Source organism: Brassica napus, chromosome C2 (assembly GCF_020379485.1).
Source record: "Brassica napus cultivar Da-Ae chromosome C2, Da-Ae, whole genome shotgun sequence".
Taxonomy (NCBI): Eukaryota; Viridiplantae; Streptophyta; class Magnoliopsida; order Brassicales; family Brassicaceae; genus Brassica; species Brassica napus.
The window spans coordinates 13865257-13883054 of NC_063445.1; the positions used below are offsets into that span (position 1 = coordinate 13865257).

At 31.9% G+C, this 17798-nt stretch overlaps 3 protein-coding genes across 3 annotated transcripts; all 3 read right to left on the reverse strand.

The window, feature by feature from the left end:
* Window positions 1–528: 528 nt before the first annotated feature.
* LOC106414492 (4-substituted benzoates-glutamate ligase GH3.12) lies at window positions 529–4427 on the reverse strand. Its single transcript, XM_048748098.1, has 4 exons — window positions 3067–4427; window positions 2857–2958; window positions 1989–2770; window positions 529–1890 (listed from the first exon to the last, which is right to left on the reverse strand). Exons 1-4 carry the CDS (start codon window positions 3351–3353, stop codon window positions 1328–1330), a joined length of 1734 nt encoding a protein of 577 aa, XP_048604055.1. The 5' UTR covers window positions 3354–4427; the 3' UTR covers window positions 529–1327.
* Window positions 4428–4431: 4 nt separating this feature from the next.
* Window positions 4432–9234, reverse strand: LOC125581903 (4-substituted benzoates-glutamate ligase GH3.12-like). The gene is made up of 4 exons (XM_048748099.1): window positions 7570–9234; window positions 7360–7461; window positions 6492–7273; window positions 4432–6397 (listed from the first exon to the last, which is right to left on the reverse strand). The coding sequence occupies exons 1-4, from the start codon at window positions 7854–7856 to the stop codon at window positions 5835–5837; spliced, it is 1734 nt and encodes a 577-aa protein (XP_048604056.1). The 5' UTR covers window positions 7857–9234; the 3' UTR covers window positions 4432–5834.
* Window positions 9235–9245: 11 nt separating this feature from the next.
* Window positions 9246–13381, reverse strand: LOC125581904 (4-substituted benzoates-glutamate ligase GH3.12-like). The gene is made up of 4 exons (XM_048748100.1): window positions 12074–13381; window positions 11864–11965; window positions 10996–11777; window positions 9246–10901 (listed from the first exon to the last, which is right to left on the reverse strand). Exons 1-4 carry the CDS (start codon window positions 12358–12360, stop codon window positions 10339–10341), a joined length of 1734 nt encoding a protein of 577 aa, XP_048604057.1. The 5' UTR covers window positions 12361–13381; the 3' UTR covers window positions 9246–10338.
* Window positions 13382–17798: the final 4417 nt, after the last annotated feature.

Genomic DNA, 17798 nt, shown 5'->3' on the forward strand with positions numbered 1-17798 from the left:
AAAGCAAAACAATTGGTCCCACTCTAACACATGTTCTATTATTATTGGTTATCTAGTTTTTGTTCCTCTTTATTTTCACCCAATAATTTAAACTTAATTGATTTATAATAAAATAATTTAAAATAAAAATAAAAATGATACTAACATTTAGTATTTTTAATGATCTATAAATAGATACTAGTTTCATTTCATTTGGATATAGAATAAAAATGTCATTTTTTCTTATAATTTCTATTTTTACTAATATTAATTATGAACTCAATTATGTCATTCATATTTGTTTAAAAAATATTATTTAAATATTATTTTCTGAAAATAGTAAAGAATAAAAATATAAAATAAAAATTATTAAAACTATGTCATTTTAAAATATTTACTTTATTTACAGTCATTTTGAAATTGTGGTGTTGAATTTTTTTAAACAAAACCATTGTAGAGACAAAATTTATATGTGTTGAATTAATAGATACTAATTTCATTTCATTTGGATATAGAATAAAAATGTCAATTTTTCTTATAATTTCTATTTTTACTAATATTAATTATGAACTCAATTATGTCATTTCATATTTGTTTAAAAAATATTATTTTCTGAAAATAGTAAAGAATAAAAATATAAAATAAAAATTATTAAAACTATGTCATTTTAAAATATTTACTTTAATTACAGTCCATTTTGAAATTGTGGTGTTGAATTTTTTTAAACAAAACCATTGTAGAGACAAAATTTATATATGTGTTGAATTAATAGGTGGAAGAAAGAGAAAATGATGTGGATTGTGAAAAAATGAAATTAGAATATTGAATTTATACAACCATTGTACATACCCTTAGTGACGGTGATTGCAGAGATGACAAGCAAAATTTGAAAAATTATTAATTATGTCTAGGCGATATGTGGTTGTCTTAAGTAAATTCTTGAAAATACATTGAAACATGATGAGCACACACATTCTATTTCAACATCTCGTGTGATGTCAGGATATTTTCGATATTGTTTTCACTCACTCACTCACTCCATTTTCTTCATGCTCAATAATAGAAGTGTGTGTGGCTAATTTAATCTTTCACAATGGAATATATATCAAAGCGCTAGATTTTATATCTTTTTCTCTTTTGAGTTTCTTAAAGTTTTGCACTTTGTGTAATCTCTATTAAAAACTATATGACATCTGTCATTGTGATCGGTTTTATTAATAAAATACTAGTTATATGAAAAGTATACTTCAAAATAAGATTGAAAAGCATGAGTTTTGTCTCCTCTCATGTTATTTTCCACAAACTTTATTTCAACGCATGCAAAATGATAGAAATCATGACGAAAAGTCTAAAGAAAGGGAACCTTATCGGTAAAGAACCTAGATCGAACTTTTTCTTCTAAGATCGCTAATGCCTCGGAAGATTTGATGCAAATGGGTGTCTTGTATTGAGTTGAAGAAGCACCTTGGGTAATGAAAAACTCCATAAGAGATTCGAAAGTTCCTTGTTGCACCACCCTTATCTCTAGAGCTCCAACTGATCCGTCTTTGCTCCTAAATTCTTTGTAAAAATTGTTCAAGGACTCTTCCACCACGTAACAACATTCTACTAAAACCTTGTTATCAATTTCAGCAATGTCATTGTTGTATTTGCCTTTGAGTTCCCAGTAGAGAACATAATGACCTGGAGTAGTAGATACATCAGCATAGCTTGTAAAGTCAATCAACATCAAATTTGATGATTCAAGAACCATCTTTGCATGTGTCACCGCATTTAAAAGATCTTCATCTGTAGTTATCTCCAAATGAACGCTCAGAACCAAATTTCCTCTCCGCACAAACCTAAACTGAGGTGCACTATTGTAAAATCCAGTCACTTGTAAAACATCACCCATCTTATGTCTGTGTAGGCCTAGCAAAAAAAGAAACAATATTAATATCTTAGTTGAGATGATAATATATATATATATATATATATATACATTTTCTCCACGTAAAAATTTGACTAACCAGAATGATTTGTGACCAACGGCTCGTAATGGCTCCCTAACTTGACATCCACAAGATCAACAATTTCTACTTTGTCACCCGCGTCAACAAGTAAGAACTCGAAATATGAGAAGTTAGGCATAAATGTGTATGACACGTCTTGTGGTTTGCACAAAGGATTCATGTTAATCCCAAACATAGTTTCCGAAGAAACATAACTTGAAGAAATCAAAGGCAGATTGTTAGAGTAAAACTCTAATGTTGGGATGTGCTGAGCCATTTGGCCTGTCGCAATGCTTTCGATGAATTTGGTTTTAGGCCAAAGTCTTGGAATTATACCTTCCCATGATTTTTGGTTGCATTCATTTTCGATGAGATCAGCCAATTCAGGATTAGGTTCTCCAAGGGTCTTTGATACAGAATCCCTACAGCTAATATCAGTGATCCATTCGCTAAGATGACCACAACGGATATTAGTGCAAATTTCTTTCCAAAATTTTTCAAGAAAAGTAATTGCACGGACCAAGATAGAAACAAAGGCGGCACCAACCTTCACAACCTCGTCTCTTTGAACTATACCACACAGGAGATGACAATACAAACTCTGTTTGTTGTCTGAACACAATATGACTTCGTCAGGACTTGTGAATGACCAATGCCAATATGATGGTCGGTTCTTGAAGTAATCACTCTTGAAGAAGCTCGTCGTCGCAGACGAAGCTGGCAAACCAGAGGGAGTATTCTGCTCTGGTGTACAAAAGTTAAACACCATTCCCTTTCCATGCTCAAGACCATCGATATGCCTATGAATCCAAAAGAATAATTTATCATATAATCTACAAATACATTATTGTTTACTAAAACAAGACACACATGTTTCCATCATTACTTGGTTATAACGAGCGAGCGGTAAAAATAGATGAATTTCAAGTTTTCCAAGTATTTGTTGTTACGAGGAAACATCTTCCGTTTTCCTCCAGAAGTTCCGGAACTACAATAAAAAAAAATTAGAGAATTAAGACTCTCAAACATAGGTTTGATCACATAATAATTAATCAGTTGCCAGTGGGTAAAGTTGCTTTATACAACAAGAGACTACCTTAGTAGGAAACCGGTAATGGGTTTCCCAGAAATAACATCAAAGGGCTCTCCATTTGCAACACGGCCGATATAAAGCTTTACATCTTCGTACGTCGTCACGGGAACGTTCTTTTTAAAAAGCTCCTTATCAGAACTCCCATGGAGAAAACGCCTAAGATACTCAGTTCCAGCATTAAGTGTGAGTATCTCCTCCAATACATTGTCTTGTACTTGCTTCACATTGGACGTCAACTCTTCCAAAACATTCTCGTCTAATTTGTCGCAGAGATCAGAGCACAAACTCATATTTGGTTCTCTTACCTTAGCTCACCTGAAACCAAAAAGTTGCACACTCGGCTCACAATATTATTGAGTTGTACGTACAAGTTGCTAGTTAGACCATTGGAGATGCCTTTGGTGAAACCGCTCAGCATAATAGGGAATGCCAAAAATATATATTGATATAGTGCTAATTTATGTGAGTAAAAAACAAACAAACCTTTTATTTGTATGGCGTTTTCAGCCAATTTGATATTTGGCTGTGCCGGAACTCTCTGATTTGACTCACGTCAATGGCAATATCCAAACATGGCTTGGCCTTCTTATATAGTGATTATTAACTATTATTGTATTATTTTAAAATTTTGAATCTTTAAACTTTAACACATGACATTGACCACATGTCGACTAATAAGCTCTTACTAATGGATCGTTAGAGAAATAATAGTTATGTATATTCAAATCTTAATTTTCAAACAAAATCATATAAATAAATATGTACAATCACGTAGCTTGTGAAGAACGTTCAATGTTTATTAAAATATTTCAACGATAAAAAGGCTGAAGGAGGAAACACGATTTTATTTGTGTGACTAGATTATACGAAAAGTTAGTTACTCTTTGCCTTCCTCAAGTAAATTTTTTATAGATTATTCACGCATAGTATAAAAATCTGATAGAAAATTGTATAATTATCAAAAAGTTAAACTAAATAGTATTTCTAAAATTAATTTGTAGATAACAAAAGGAAAATAATGGCATTAGGATAAAAATTTATATATATTTTTTTAAAAAAAAATTGCATATAATTTTGAAGAAATTTTTTGTAATAAAAACTATATAATTGTAAAAATAGAATTAAATAATATTTCGAAATTTGTAAAATGCTGATTTATTTTTATTATTATATTATTTACTATTTACTTTAATGATGATATATGAGTTATTGTCATATTTTAAAAAGTTTACTAAAAATATAAATAAACATTTAATGTGATTGTCCATGTCACAGTTAGTCATAAGTTATGTCATAATTGTTAGTGTGACATGTCGTCTTTTTAAACTATCAATAATGGGTTGTTGAATAATTGGTTTGACTGTTTAGACCATTGTAAGGCAAGTGTTGAATTGCAAGAAATCACACATGGATTCACAAGTGTTGAATCTTCTCAACTAGTTTAAAGCAAAACAATTTGTCCCACTCTAACACATGTTCTATTATTATTGGTTATCTAGTTTTTGTTCCTCTTTATTTTCACCCAATAATTTAAACTTAATTGATTTATAATAAAATAATTTAAAATAAAAATAAAAATGATACTAACATTTAGTATTTTTAATGATCTATAAATAGATACTAGTTTCATTTCATTTGGATATAGAATAAAAATGTCATTTTTTCTTATAATTTCTATTTTTACTAATATTAATTATGAACTCAATTATGTCATTCATATTTGTTTAAAAAATATTATTTAAATATTATTTTCTGAAAATAGTAAAGAATAAAAATATAAAATAAAAATTATTAAAACTATGTCATTTTAAAATATTTACTTTATTTACAGTCCATTTTGAAATTGTGGTGTTGAATTTTTTTAAACAAAACCATTGTAGAGACAAAATTTATATGTGTTGAATTAATAGATACTAATTTCATTTCATTTGGATATAGAATAAAAATGTCAATTTTTCTTATAATTTCTATTTTTACTAATATTAATTATGAACTCAATTATGTCATTTCATATTTGTTTAAAAAATATTATTTTCTGAAAATAGTAAAGAATAAAAATATAAAATAAAAATTATTAAAACTATGTCATTTTAAAATATTTACTTTAATTACAGTCCATTTTGAAATTGTGGTGTTGAATTTTTTAAAACAAAACCATTGTAGAGACAAAATTTATATATGTGTTGAATTAATAGGTGGAAGAAAGAGAAGATGATGTGGATTGTGAAAAAATGAAATTAGAATATTGAATTTATACAACCATTGTACATACCCTTAGTGACGGTGATTGCAGAGATGACAAGCAAAATTTGAAAAATTATTAATTATGTCTAGGCGATATGTGGTTGTCTTAAGTAAATTCTTGAAAATACATTGAAACATGATGAGCACACACATTCTATTTCAACATCTCGTGTGATGTCAGGATATTTTCGATATTGTTTTCACTCACTCACTCACTCCATTTTCTTCATGCTCAATAATAGAAGTGTGTGTGGCTAATTTAATCTTTCACAATGGAATATATATCAAAGCGCTAGATTTTATATCTTTTTCTCTTTTGAGTTTCTTAAAGTTTTGCACTTTGTGTAATCTCTATTAAAAACTATATGACATCTGTCATTGTGATCGGTTTTATTAATAAAATACTAGTTATATGAAAAGTATACTTCAAAATAAGATTGAAAAGCATGAGTTTTGTCTCCTCTCATGTTATTTTCCACAAACTTTATTTCAACGCATGCAAAATGATAGAAATCATGACGAAAAGTCTAAAGAAAGGGAACCTTATCGGTAAAGAACCTAGATCGAACTTTTTCTTCTAAGATCGCTAATGCCTCGGAAGATTTGATGCAAATGGGTGTCTTGTATTGAGTTGAAGAAGCACCTTGGGTAATGAAAAACTCCATAAGAGATTCGAAAGTTCCTTGTTGCACCACCCTTATCTCTAGAGCTCCAACTGATCCGTCTTTGCTCCTAAATTCTTTGTAAAAATTGTTCAAGGACTCTTCCACCACGTAACAACATTCTACTAAAACCTTGTTATCAATTTCAGCAATGTCATTGTTGTATTTGCCTTTGAGTTCCCAGTAGAGAACATAATGACCTGGAGTAGTAGATACATCAGCATAGCTTGTAAAGTCAATCAACATCAAATTTGATGATTCAAGAACCATCTTTGCATGTGTCACCGCATTTAAAAGATCTTCATCTGTAGTTATCTCCAAATGAACGCTCAGAACCAAATTTCCTCTCCGCACAAACCTAAACTGAGGTGCACTATTGTAAAATCCAGTCACTTGTAAAACATCACCCATCTTATGTCTGTGTAGGCCTAGCAAAAAAAGAAACAATATTAATATCTTAGTTGAGATGATAATATATATATATATATATATACATTTTCTCCACGTAAAAATTTGACTAACCAGAATGATTTGTGACCAACGGCTCGTAATGGCTCCCTAACTTGACATCCACAAGATCAACAATTTCTACTTTGTCACCCGCGTCAACAAGTAAGAACTCGAAATATGAGAAGTTAGGCATAAATGTGTATGACACGTCTTGTGGTTTGCACAAAGGATTCATGTTAATCCCAAACATAGTTTCCGAAGAAACATAACTTGAAGAAATCAAAGGCAGATTGTTAGAGTAAAACTCTAATGTTGGGATGTGCTGAGCCATTTGGCCTGTCGCAATGCTTTCGATGAATTTGGTTTTAGGCCAAAGTCTTGGAATTATACCTTCCCATGATTTTTGGTTGCATTCATTTTCGATGAGATCAGCCAATTCAGGATTAGGTTCTCCAAGGGTCTTTGATACAGAATCCCTACAGCTAATATCAGTGATCCATTCGCTAAGATGACCACAACGGATATTAGTGCAAATTTCTTTCCAAAATTTTTCAAGAAAAGTAATTGCACGGACCAAGATAGAAACAAAGGCGGCACCAACCTTCACAACCTCGTCTCTTTGAACTATACCACACAGGAGATGACAATACAAACTCTGTTTGTTGTCTGAACACAATATGACTTCGTCAGGACTTGTGAATGACCAATGCCAATATGATGGTCGGTTCTTGAAGTAATCACTCTTGAAGAAGCTCGTCGTCGCAGACGAAGCTGGCAAACCAGAGGGAGTATTCTGCTCTGGTGTACAAAAGTTAAACACCATTCCCTTTCCATGCTCAAGACCATCGATATGCCTATGAATCCAAAAGAATAATTTATCATATAATCTACAAATACATTATTGTTTACTAAAACAAGACACACATGTTTCCATCATTACTTGGTTATAACGAGCGAGCGGTAAAAATAGATGAATTTCAAGTTTTCCAAGTATTTGTTGTTACGAGGAAACATCTTCCGTTTTCCTCCAGAAGTTCCGGAACTACAATAAAAAAAAATTAGAGAATTAAGACTCTCAAACATAGGTTTGATCACATAATAATTAATCAGTTGCCAGTGGGTAAAGTTGCTTTATACAACAAGAGACTACCTTAGTAGGAAACCGGTAATGGGTTTCCCAGAAATAACATCAAAGGGCTCTCCATTTGCAACACGGCCGATATAAAGCTTTACATCTTCGTACGTCGTCACGGGAACGTTCTTTTTAAAAAGCTCCTTATCAGAACTCCCATGGAGAAAACGCCTAAGATACTCAGTTCCAGCATTAAGTGTGAGTATCTCCTCCAATACATTGTCTTGTACTTGCTTCACATTGGACGTCAACTCTTCCAAAACATTCTCGTCTAATTTGTCGCAGAGATCAGAGCACAAACTCATATTTGGTTCTCTTACCTTAGCTCACCTGAAACCAAAAAGTTGCACACTCGGCTCACAATATTATTGAGTTGTACGTACAAGTTGCTAGTTAGACCATTGGAGATGCCTTTGGTGAAACCGCTCAGCATAATAGGGAATGCCAAAAATATATATTGATATAGTGCTAATTTATGTGAGTAAAAAACAAACAAACCTTCTATTTGTATGGCGTTTTCAGCCAATTTGATATTTGGCTGTGCCGGAACTCTCTGATTTGACTCACGTCAATGGCAATATCCAAACATGGCTTGGCCTTCTTATATAGTGATTATTAACTATTATTGTATTATTTTAAAATTTTGAATCTTTAAACTTTAACACATGACATTGACCACATGTCGACTAATAAGCTCTTACTAATGGATCGTTAGAGAAATAATAGTTATGTATATTCAAATCTTAATTTTCAAACAAAATCATATAAATAAATATGTACAATCACATAGCTTGTGAAGAACGTTCAATGTTTATTAAAATATTTCAACGATAAAAAGGCTGAAGGAGGAAACACGATTTTATTTGTGTGACTAGATTATACGAAAAGTTAGTTACTCTTTGCCTTCCTCAAGTAAATTTTTTATAGATTATTCACGCATAGTATAAAAATCTGATAGAAAATTGTATAATTATCAAAAAGTTAAACTAAATAGTATTTCTAAAATTAATTTGTAGATAACAAAAGGAAAATAATGGCATTAGGATAAAAATTTATATATATTTTTTTTAAAAAAAAATTGCATATAATTTTGAAGAATTTTTTTGTAATAAAAACTATATAATTGTAAAAATAGAATTAAATAATATTTCAAAATTTGTAAAATGCTGATTTATTTTTATTATTATATTATTTACTATTTACTTTAATGATGATATATGAGTTATTGTCATATTTTAAAAAGTTTACTAAAAATATAAATAAACATTTAATGTGATTGTCCATGTCACAGTTAGTCATAAGTTATGTCATAATTGTTAGTGTGACATGTCGTCTTTTTAAACTATCAATAATGGGTTGTTGAATAATTGGTTTGACTGTTTAGACCATTGTAAGGCAAGTGTTGAATTGCAAGAAATCACACATGGATTCACAAGTTTTGAATCTTCTCAACTAGTTTAAAGCAAAACAATTGGTCTCACTCTAACACATGTTCTATTATTATTGGTTATCTAGTTTTTGTTCCTCTTTATTTTCACCCAATAATTTAAACTTAATTGATTTATAATAAAATAATTTAAAATAAAAATAAAAATGATACTAACATTTAGTATTTTTAATGATCTATAAATAGATACTAGTTTCATTTCATTTGGATATAGAATAAAAATGTCATTTTTTCTTATAATTTCTATTTTTACTAATATTAATTATGAACTCAATTATGTCATTCATATTTTTTTAAAAACTATTATTTAAATATTATTTTCTGAAAATAGTAAAGAATAAAAATATAAAATAAAAATTATTAAAACTATGTCATTTTAAAATATTTACTTTATTTACAGTCCATTTTGAAATTGTGGTGTTGAATTTTTTTAAACAAAACCATTGTAGAGACAAAATTTATATGTGTTGAATTAATAGATACTAATTTCATTTCATTTGGATATAGAATAAAAATGTCAATTTTTCTTATAATTTCTATTTTTACTAATATTAATTATGAACTCAATTATGTCATTTCATATTTGTTTAAAAAATATTATTTTCTGAAAATAGTAAAGAATAAAAATATAAAATAAAAATTATTAAAACTATGTCATTTTAAAATATTTACTTTAATTACAGTCCATTTTGAAATTGTGGTGTTGAATTTTTTAAAACAAAACCATTGTAGAGACAAAATTTATATATGTGTTGAATTAATAGGTGGAAGAAAGAGAAGATGATGTGGATTGTGAAAAAATGAAATTAGAATATTGAATTTATACAACCATTGTACATACCCTTAGTGACGGTGATTGCAGAGATGACAAGCAAAATTTGAAAAATTATTAATTATGTCTAGGCGATATGTGGTTGTCTTAAGTAAATTCTTGAAAATACATTGAAACATGATGAGCACACACATTCTATTTCAACATCTCGTGTGATGTCAGGATATTTTCGATATTGTTTTCACTCACTCACTCACTCCATTTTCTTCATGCTCAATAATAGAAGTGTGTGTGGCTAATTTAATCTTTCACAATGGAATATATATCAAAGCGCTAGATTTTATATCTTTTTCTCTTTTGAGTTTCTTAAAGTTTTGCACTTTGTGTAATCTCTATTAAAAACTATATGACATCTGTCATTGTGATCGGTTTTATTAATAAAATACTAGTTATATGAAAAGTATACTTCAAAATAAGATTGAAAAGCATGAGTTTTGTCTCCTCTCATGTTATTTTCCACAAACTTTATTTCAACGCATGCAAAATGATAGAAATCATGACGAAAAGTCTAAAGAAAGGGAACCTTATCGGTAAAGAACCTAGATCGAACTTTTTCTTCTAAGATCGCTAATGCCTCGGAAGATTTGATGCAAATGGGTGTCTTGTATTGAGTTGAAGAAGCACCTTGGGTAATGAAAAACTCCATAAGAGATTCGAAAGTTCCTTGTTGCACCACCCTTATCTCTAGAGCTCCAACTGATCCGTCTTTGCTCCTAAATTCTTTGTAAAAATTGTTCAAGGACTCTTCCACCACGTAACAACATTCTACTAAAACCTTGTTATCAATTTCAGCAATGTCATTGTTGTATTTGCCTTTGAGTTCCCAGTAGAGAACATAATGACCTGGAGTAGTAGATACATCAGCATAGCTTGTAAAGTCAATCAACATCAAATTTGATGATTCAAGAACCATCTTTGCATGTGTCACCGCATTTAAAAGATCTTCATCTGTAGTTATCTCCAAATGAACGCTCAGAACCAAATTTCCTCTCCGCACAAACCTAAACTGAGGTGCACTATTGTAAAATCCAGTCACTTGTAAAACATCACCCATCTTATGTCTGTGTAGGCCTAGCAAAAAAAGAAACAATATTAATATCTTAGTTGAGATGATAATATATATATATATATATATACATTTTCTCCACGTAAAAATTTGACTAACCAGAATGATTTGTGACCAACGGCTCGTAATGGCTCCCTAACTTGACATCCACAAGATCAACAATTTCTACTTTGTCACCCGCGTCAACAAGTAAGAACTCGAAATATGAGAAGTTAGGCATAAATGTGTATGACACGTCTTGTGGTTTGCACAAAGGATTCATGTTAATCCCAAACATAGTTTCCGAAGAAACATAACTTGAAGAAATCAAAGGCAGATTGTTAGAGTAAAACTCTAATGTTGGGATGTGCTGAGCCATTTGGCCTGTCGCAATGCTTTCGATGAATTTGGTTTTAGGCCAAAGTCTTGGAATTATACCTTCCCATGATTTTTGGTTGCATTCATTTTCGATGAGATCAGCCAATTCAGGATTAGGTTCTCCAAGGGTCTTTGATACAGAATCCCTACAGCTAATATCAGTGATCCATTCGCTAAGATGACCACAACGGATATTAGTGCAAATTTCTTTCCAAAATTTTTCAAGAAAAGTAATTGCACGGACCAAGATAGAAACAAAGGCGGCACCAACCTTCACAACCTCGTCTCTTTGAACTATACCACACAGGAGATGACAATACAAACTCTGTTTGTTGTCTGAACACAATATGACTTCGTCAGGACTTGTGAATGACCAATGCCAATATGATGGTCGGTTCTTGAAGTAATCACTCTTGAAGAAGCTCGTCGTCGCAGACGAAGCTGGCAAACCAGAGGGAGTATTCTGCTCTGGTGTACAAAAGTTAAACACCATTCCCTTTCCATGCTCAAGACCATCGATATGCCTATGAATCCAAAAGAATAATTTATCATATAATCTACAAATACATTATTGTTTACTAAAACAAGACACACATGTTTCCATCATTACTTGGTTATAACGAGCGAGCGGTAAAAATAGATGAATTTCAAGTTTTCCAAGTATTTGTTGTTACGAGGAAACATCTTCCGTTTTCCTCCAGAAGTTCCGGAACTACAATAAAAAAAAATTAGAGAATTAAGACTCTCAAACATAGGTTTGATCACATAATAATTAATCAGTTGCCAGTGGGTAAAGTTGCTTTATACAACAAGAGACTACCTTAGTAGGAAACCGGTAATGGGTTTCCCAGAAATAACATCAAAGGGCTCTCCATTTGCAACACGGCCGATATAAAGCTTTACATCTTCGTACGTCGTCACGGGAACGTTCTTTTTAAAAAGCTCCTTATCAGAACTCCCATGGAGAAAACGCCTAAGATACTCAGTTCCAGCATTAAGTGTGAGTATCTCCTCCAATACATTGTCTTGTACTTGCTTCACATTGGACGTCAACTCTTCCAAAACATTCTCGTCTAATTTGTCGCAGAGATCAGAGCACAAACTCATATTTGGTTCTCTTACCTTAGCTCACCTGAAACCAAAAAGTTGCACACTCGGCTCACAATATTATTGAGTTGTACGTACAAGTTGCTAGTTAGACCATTGGAGATGCCTTTGGTGAAACCGCTCAGCATAATAGGGAATGCCAAAAATATATATTGATATAGTGCTAATTTATGTGAGTAAAAAACAAACAAACCTTTTATTTGTATGGCGTTTTCAGCCAATTTGATATTTGGCTGTGCCGGAACTCTCTGATTTGACTCACGTCAATGGCAATATCCAAACATGGCTTGGCCTTCTTATATAGTGATTATTAACTATTATTGTATTATTTTAAAATTTTGAATCTTTAAACTTTAACACATGACATTGACCACATGTCGACTAATAAGCTCTTACTAATGGATCGTTAGAGAAATAATAGTTATGTATATTCAAATCTTAATTTTCAAACAAAATCATATAAATAAATATGTACAATCACATAGCTTGTGAAGAACGTTCAATGTTTATTAAAATATTTCAACGATAAAAAGGCTGAAGGAGGAAACACGATTTTATTTGTGTGACTAGATTATACGAAAAGTTAGTTACTCTTTGCCTTCCTCAAGTAAATTTTTTATAGATTATTCACGCATATTAAAAATATAATAAATATTTATAAATATTTTTTTACTATGTGTTTTTAATAAATATAAACCAATGATATTCAATTAACTCAAATATTTTCAATTATTGTTTTTAAAAATATATACAAAAGTAATTTAAAAATGTTAAAAAAAAAATTGAAACAAAATAAAAATCTAAAAATCCTATTTTATGAACGGAGGAAGCTGAGGGAATACATCTTAAGGAAAACGTGTGAAATGATACGGAAGATATGGTAAGTTAACACAATATGCTTTTTGTTTGTACGGGATTAAAGTGATGTGTGTGAGCGTGAGAGAAGTAACTAATAGATCAAGTCCCCATGCACCAACCTACTACGACCTATCTTTACGTAAGGCGCACGTTTGAACGAATGCACGTGTCTCCACTCTGGCTCACATTTCACATTTGTAAGTATACTTAGTAAATCTGAAATATATGCAGTTTCCCATGAAGAAAAGTCTCGTAATCTTTTGAAAAATGGAGCTACACCTCGTTAATCCGGATTATTATGCTTAATGAGTTATATACTGTCTAATGTTGTCGCCTAGTATTAACTTACAGAATCAAATTCTCATAATTATGCATGTGGGACTTTCAGGTGTTGACGGGTTTCGGATATGGCCCGGGTTTTATTGAACAAATTGCAATTGTATAATTGTATCTTCATACCAAAGCATGTCTAGTAAAAGTTATAAAATACTTTTATGTACCATCTTTTTGATAAAGGTTATTTATTCAAATGCATGGAAAAAATACAAAGCAATGACCTTTTGTAACTTTAAAGCAATGAGTTTTTGGATCATATACAAAGTTTGGAAAATTAGTATAGATGAAGGGAACATAACATTTTAAACCATGAAATTGGTTAAAATTAGCACTTTAAACATTTAATTTGGACATTTAAAACTTCAGACAGTAAAACTAATTTTAGTAACAGATTAAACCTTGAAACTAAGTTGTTTGTTCATCACATCAATAGTATGATCGATTATGTTCATTTCCTGGTAAAAAAGGATAATTTGCTTTTACAAAATTATTAGTAATTAATCAACAAAATTAGTAAAATAAAATTAAAATAATTTTAAAATCAACTATAATAAAAAGAATTCAAATAAATAATAATAATTCAAATAAATTAAAAACTTAAAAATGAAGGTTACTGTAATTTTAAACAAACCAGAAATTCAAAAATTTTAAAAATTAATTAAAATTTTTGTATTTTAAACCTGTTGGCAAAAGTTTTTTTTTTTACAACGAAAGACCACTCTACTACTCAAATTTTGAAGTGACACATGTAACTATATCGGAATAGAAAACAACAAAGAACAGTTTCCTATGGGATGATCTTGCAATTCTAGCTAAAAAATCCACAATTACATTATGAGATCGAGGAATATAGATAAGCTTGAAATGATAAAATATCCTTTGCAAAACTGCTATCTCCTTTAGCTCCGTAGAAAAATTTGGCCACACTAGATGCTTCCCAATCATTGTTAACAATTTTTTTTCAACATGGTTCAAAACCTGGTAGGCAGAGTGACAAAGCATGTTTTCCATTGCACAGCTTAGAGCTTCTAGCTCCGAATGCAGCATTGATTCTCTCGTTCTTTGATTTATGGTACCCATAAGTTGGATTTTTCCGGATGTATCCTTCATGACCCATCAACAACTAATTGCGATGTAGGGTTCCAGAAACCATCCACCAGACATATATTATGTAAGCATATGGCTTGTGAATAAATAGTATATGGGATTTGTTCAGAAACTGAAACTGATGAATTTGCCTCACACCATGCTAAACATTCTTTTTCCGCATGTCTGATAAGTTATGTAGATATCTGTCAATTCTTCTGAATAACTTATCATTTCTAGCTTTCCATAAGTATCATATTACCCAAAAATAAGGATTTCCATCAATGTCATGATCTTCGATACCAATTTTTCGCCAGAAAAAAATAGTAAATATTGGCATAGACACTTAGACTAGGAAAATTTTCAGATGCGAATAATGCTCATGCCTACACAGCAGGTGGGCACTCAAAAATAGCATGACTCATCAGGTTCTCCACATGTATTTAGTCCAACAGAATTCAGGTTGAGTAAATCGTAATTACACTCTCATGTCTCTTGATTGTCCTATCATCCTAGGTTCTAGTTAATTACTTTAGATCCTAATATTACATGCCATCTTGGTGTAAAAATCTGTGAATACCATGAGTCTTACATTATGAGTTTGACAATAAGTTTATGAAATCTAAAATATCTAGGTTCTATTTAATTACTTTAGATTGTAATATTACAAGCCATCCTGGTATACCATGAGTTTTACATTAAGTTCGTGAAATCCCTAAAACTAACAAGCCATTTAGGAGAAAAATCTAAAGAGCCTCGCTATCATCTTTGACTTTCAGTTCCCACTACATTTGTCTAGTTAGTAATGTACTCACTGTTATTGAGATTCAAGAGTGCCTACGTCTCCATTGTCTTAAAAATTGTTAGCTTCTTTATTGTCTCCGTGAATCACTTCTTCAGAAAAGCATATGCTCACCACTTTTGACACAGAAAGTTGTATGATCCAATAAAAGTTAAAACCAATTATGTTTACGTCTTAAATGAGAGAGGAGCCTCATATATCAAAATTAGAAAATGAGATTTCAATATACAGAATATGCATGCCCCATATCACTACAAGAAACTGTTTCTATAACAACGAATATTTACGAGGAAAATATTTCCTCGTAAATTTACATGGCGTTTACAACGAAATTTCAACGAGTCCAAAATTCGTCGTAAACTCCATGTAACTTTACGAGGAAGCAGTTTCGTCATAAAGTCAATGTAAATTTACGACGAAAGTACGTGGAAAGAGAAATTCGTCGTAACCGTTACATCGACATTACAACGAAACATGTTACCGTTATATTTAGGTGAAAACGTGTATTCAATGTGCTTTAACTTACCTAAATTCGTTGTAAATTCGTTGTTATATATTCGTTGTAAATTTGTTGTTATATTTCACCTACCAAACTCGAAAATTTCTATATATATATATATGTTATTTCCCACAACTTTCTTCCTCACAACACACAAACGAAAACAAATAAAAAATCAGAAAAAAAAATTTTCAAAACAAAATCTAAGAAAAAAATGGCCGGTGGCGGTAGTATTTACGAGTTACGGAGTTGGATGTATTTGCACAAAGATTCCGATGGGAGGGTGACGAACGCATTTCTGAGCGGGCTAGAGACATTCATACACCAGGCGGGCTGTACACCGATCACGCAGGAAAGCGGTAAGATGTTCTGCCCCTGTCGGAAATGCAAGAATTCAAAATTTGAACGTAGTGAAACTGTATGGAAGCATTTAGTAAACAGAGGATTTACACCACAGTACTACATTTGGTATCAATACGGAGAGGGTTATGGGGGAAATGAAGCTAGTAGTAGTAATAATAATTTTGAGGATGCTCATCATAATGAAGAACCGAATCATTTGCATAATGAATATAATTTTCATTATGAGGAGCAGATGGTAGATCATGATAGGGTTCAAGATATGATTAGTGATGCATTTTTAGAAACAACTACAACAATAGCTGATGGAACTGGAAATGTAGAAGAACCTAATTTGGATGCAAACAGGTTTTATGAAATGCTAGATGCTGTAAATCAACCAATCTACACTGGTTGTAGAGAAAGTTTCTCTAAATTGTCTCTAGCAGCTAGGATGATGAATATTAAAACGGATCATAATTTACCTTATAATTGCCTGGATGCATGGGCGGAGTTGTTTAAAGAGTATTTGCCAGAAGACAACGTGTCTGCTGAATCTTATTATGAGATTCATAAATTGGTTTATAGTCTTGGGTTGCCTTCGGAGATGATTGGTGTTTGCATCGACAACTGCATGATCTACTGGAAGGAAGATGACAAGTTAGAAGAGTGTCGATTCTGCAAAAAACCACGATTCAAACCGTAAGGCCGTGGGAGGAATAGGGTATCGTACCAAAGGATGTGGTACCTACCAATTACAGACAGATTGAAAAGATTATATCAATCTAAGAGGACTGCTGCGTCGATGAGGTGGCATGCTGAACATGTCTAGAGAGATGGCGAGGTTGCACATCCTTCAGACGCAAGAGCGTGGAAACATTTCAACAAGGTACACCCAGATTTTGCTACAAATATTCGGAATGTCTATCTTGGGTTATGCACCGATGGATTAAGTCCATTTGGAATGTCTAGGAGACAATATTCTTTGTGGCCAGTCATTCTTACGCCGTACAATTTACCGCCGGATATGTGCATGGAACAAGAATTTCTATTTTTGACCATATTAATCCCTGGTCTGAAGCATCCAAAACAGTCTCTTGATGTTTTTCTTCAACCGTTGATAGAAGAGCTAAAGCAATTGTGGTCGGAAGGGGTGAGGACGTACGATTGTTCCTTGAAAAACAATTTTACGATGCAAGCAGTTCTGCTGTGGACGATAAGTGATTTCCCTGCTTATGGGATGTTGTCTGGCTGGACAACACATGGAAGATTATCTTGTCCATATTGTCTTGGATCGACGGATGCTTTTCAACTGAAGAATGGTAGGAAGAGTTGTTGGTTTGATTGTCATCGTCGCTTTCTTCCACTTTTCCATCCGTACAGAAGAAATAAGACATTGTTTCGGCACAAAAAAGTTGTCAGAGACAGTCTTCCTCCATAATCTCACCGGCCAGCAGATTGAAGCGGGCATTGATTATTACGGAGCTCAGGAAACAGTTAAGGTTGGAGGAAACTGGC

Excerpts from the sequence above, each read along its gene's own strand:
- LOC106414492 (XM_048748098.1), bottom strand. The coding sequence starts at position 3,353 with ATGAGTTTGTGCTCTGATCTCTGCGACAAATTAGACGAGAATGTTTTG. Across the intron at positions 2,959-3,066 it reads ATTACCGGTTTCCTACTAAG|TTCCGGAACTTCTGGAGGAA; the intron begins GTAGTCTCTTGT and ends TTTTTATTGTAG. Across the intron at positions 1,891-1,988 it reads GTTGGTCACAAATCATTCTG|GCCTACACAGACATAAGATG; the intron begins GTTAGTCAAATT and ends TTTTTTTGCTAG.
- LOC125581903 (XM_048748099.1), bottom strand. The coding sequence starts at position 7,856 with ATGAGTTTGTGCTCTGATCTCTGCGACAAATTAGACGAGAATGTTTTG. Across the intron at positions 7,462-7,569 it reads ATTACCGGTTTCCTACTAAG|TTCCGGAACTTCTGGAGGAA; the intron begins GTAGTCTCTTGT and ends TTTTTATTGTAG. Across the intron at positions 6,398-6,491 it reads GTTGGTCACAAATCATTCTG|GCCTACACAGACATAAGATG; the intron begins GTTAGTCAAATT and ends TTTTTTTGCTAG.
- LOC125581904 (XM_048748100.1), bottom strand. The coding sequence starts at position 12,360 with ATGAGTTTGTGCTCTGATCTCTGCGACAAATTAGACGAGAATGTTTTG. Across the intron at positions 11,966-12,073 it reads ATTACCGGTTTCCTACTAAG|TTCCGGAACTTCTGGAGGAA; the intron begins GTAGTCTCTTGT and ends TTTTTATTGTAG. Across the intron at positions 11,778-11,863 it reads CGCTCGCTCGTTATAACCAA|GCATATCGATGGTCTTGAGC; the intron begins GTAATGATGGAA and ends TTGGATTCATAG.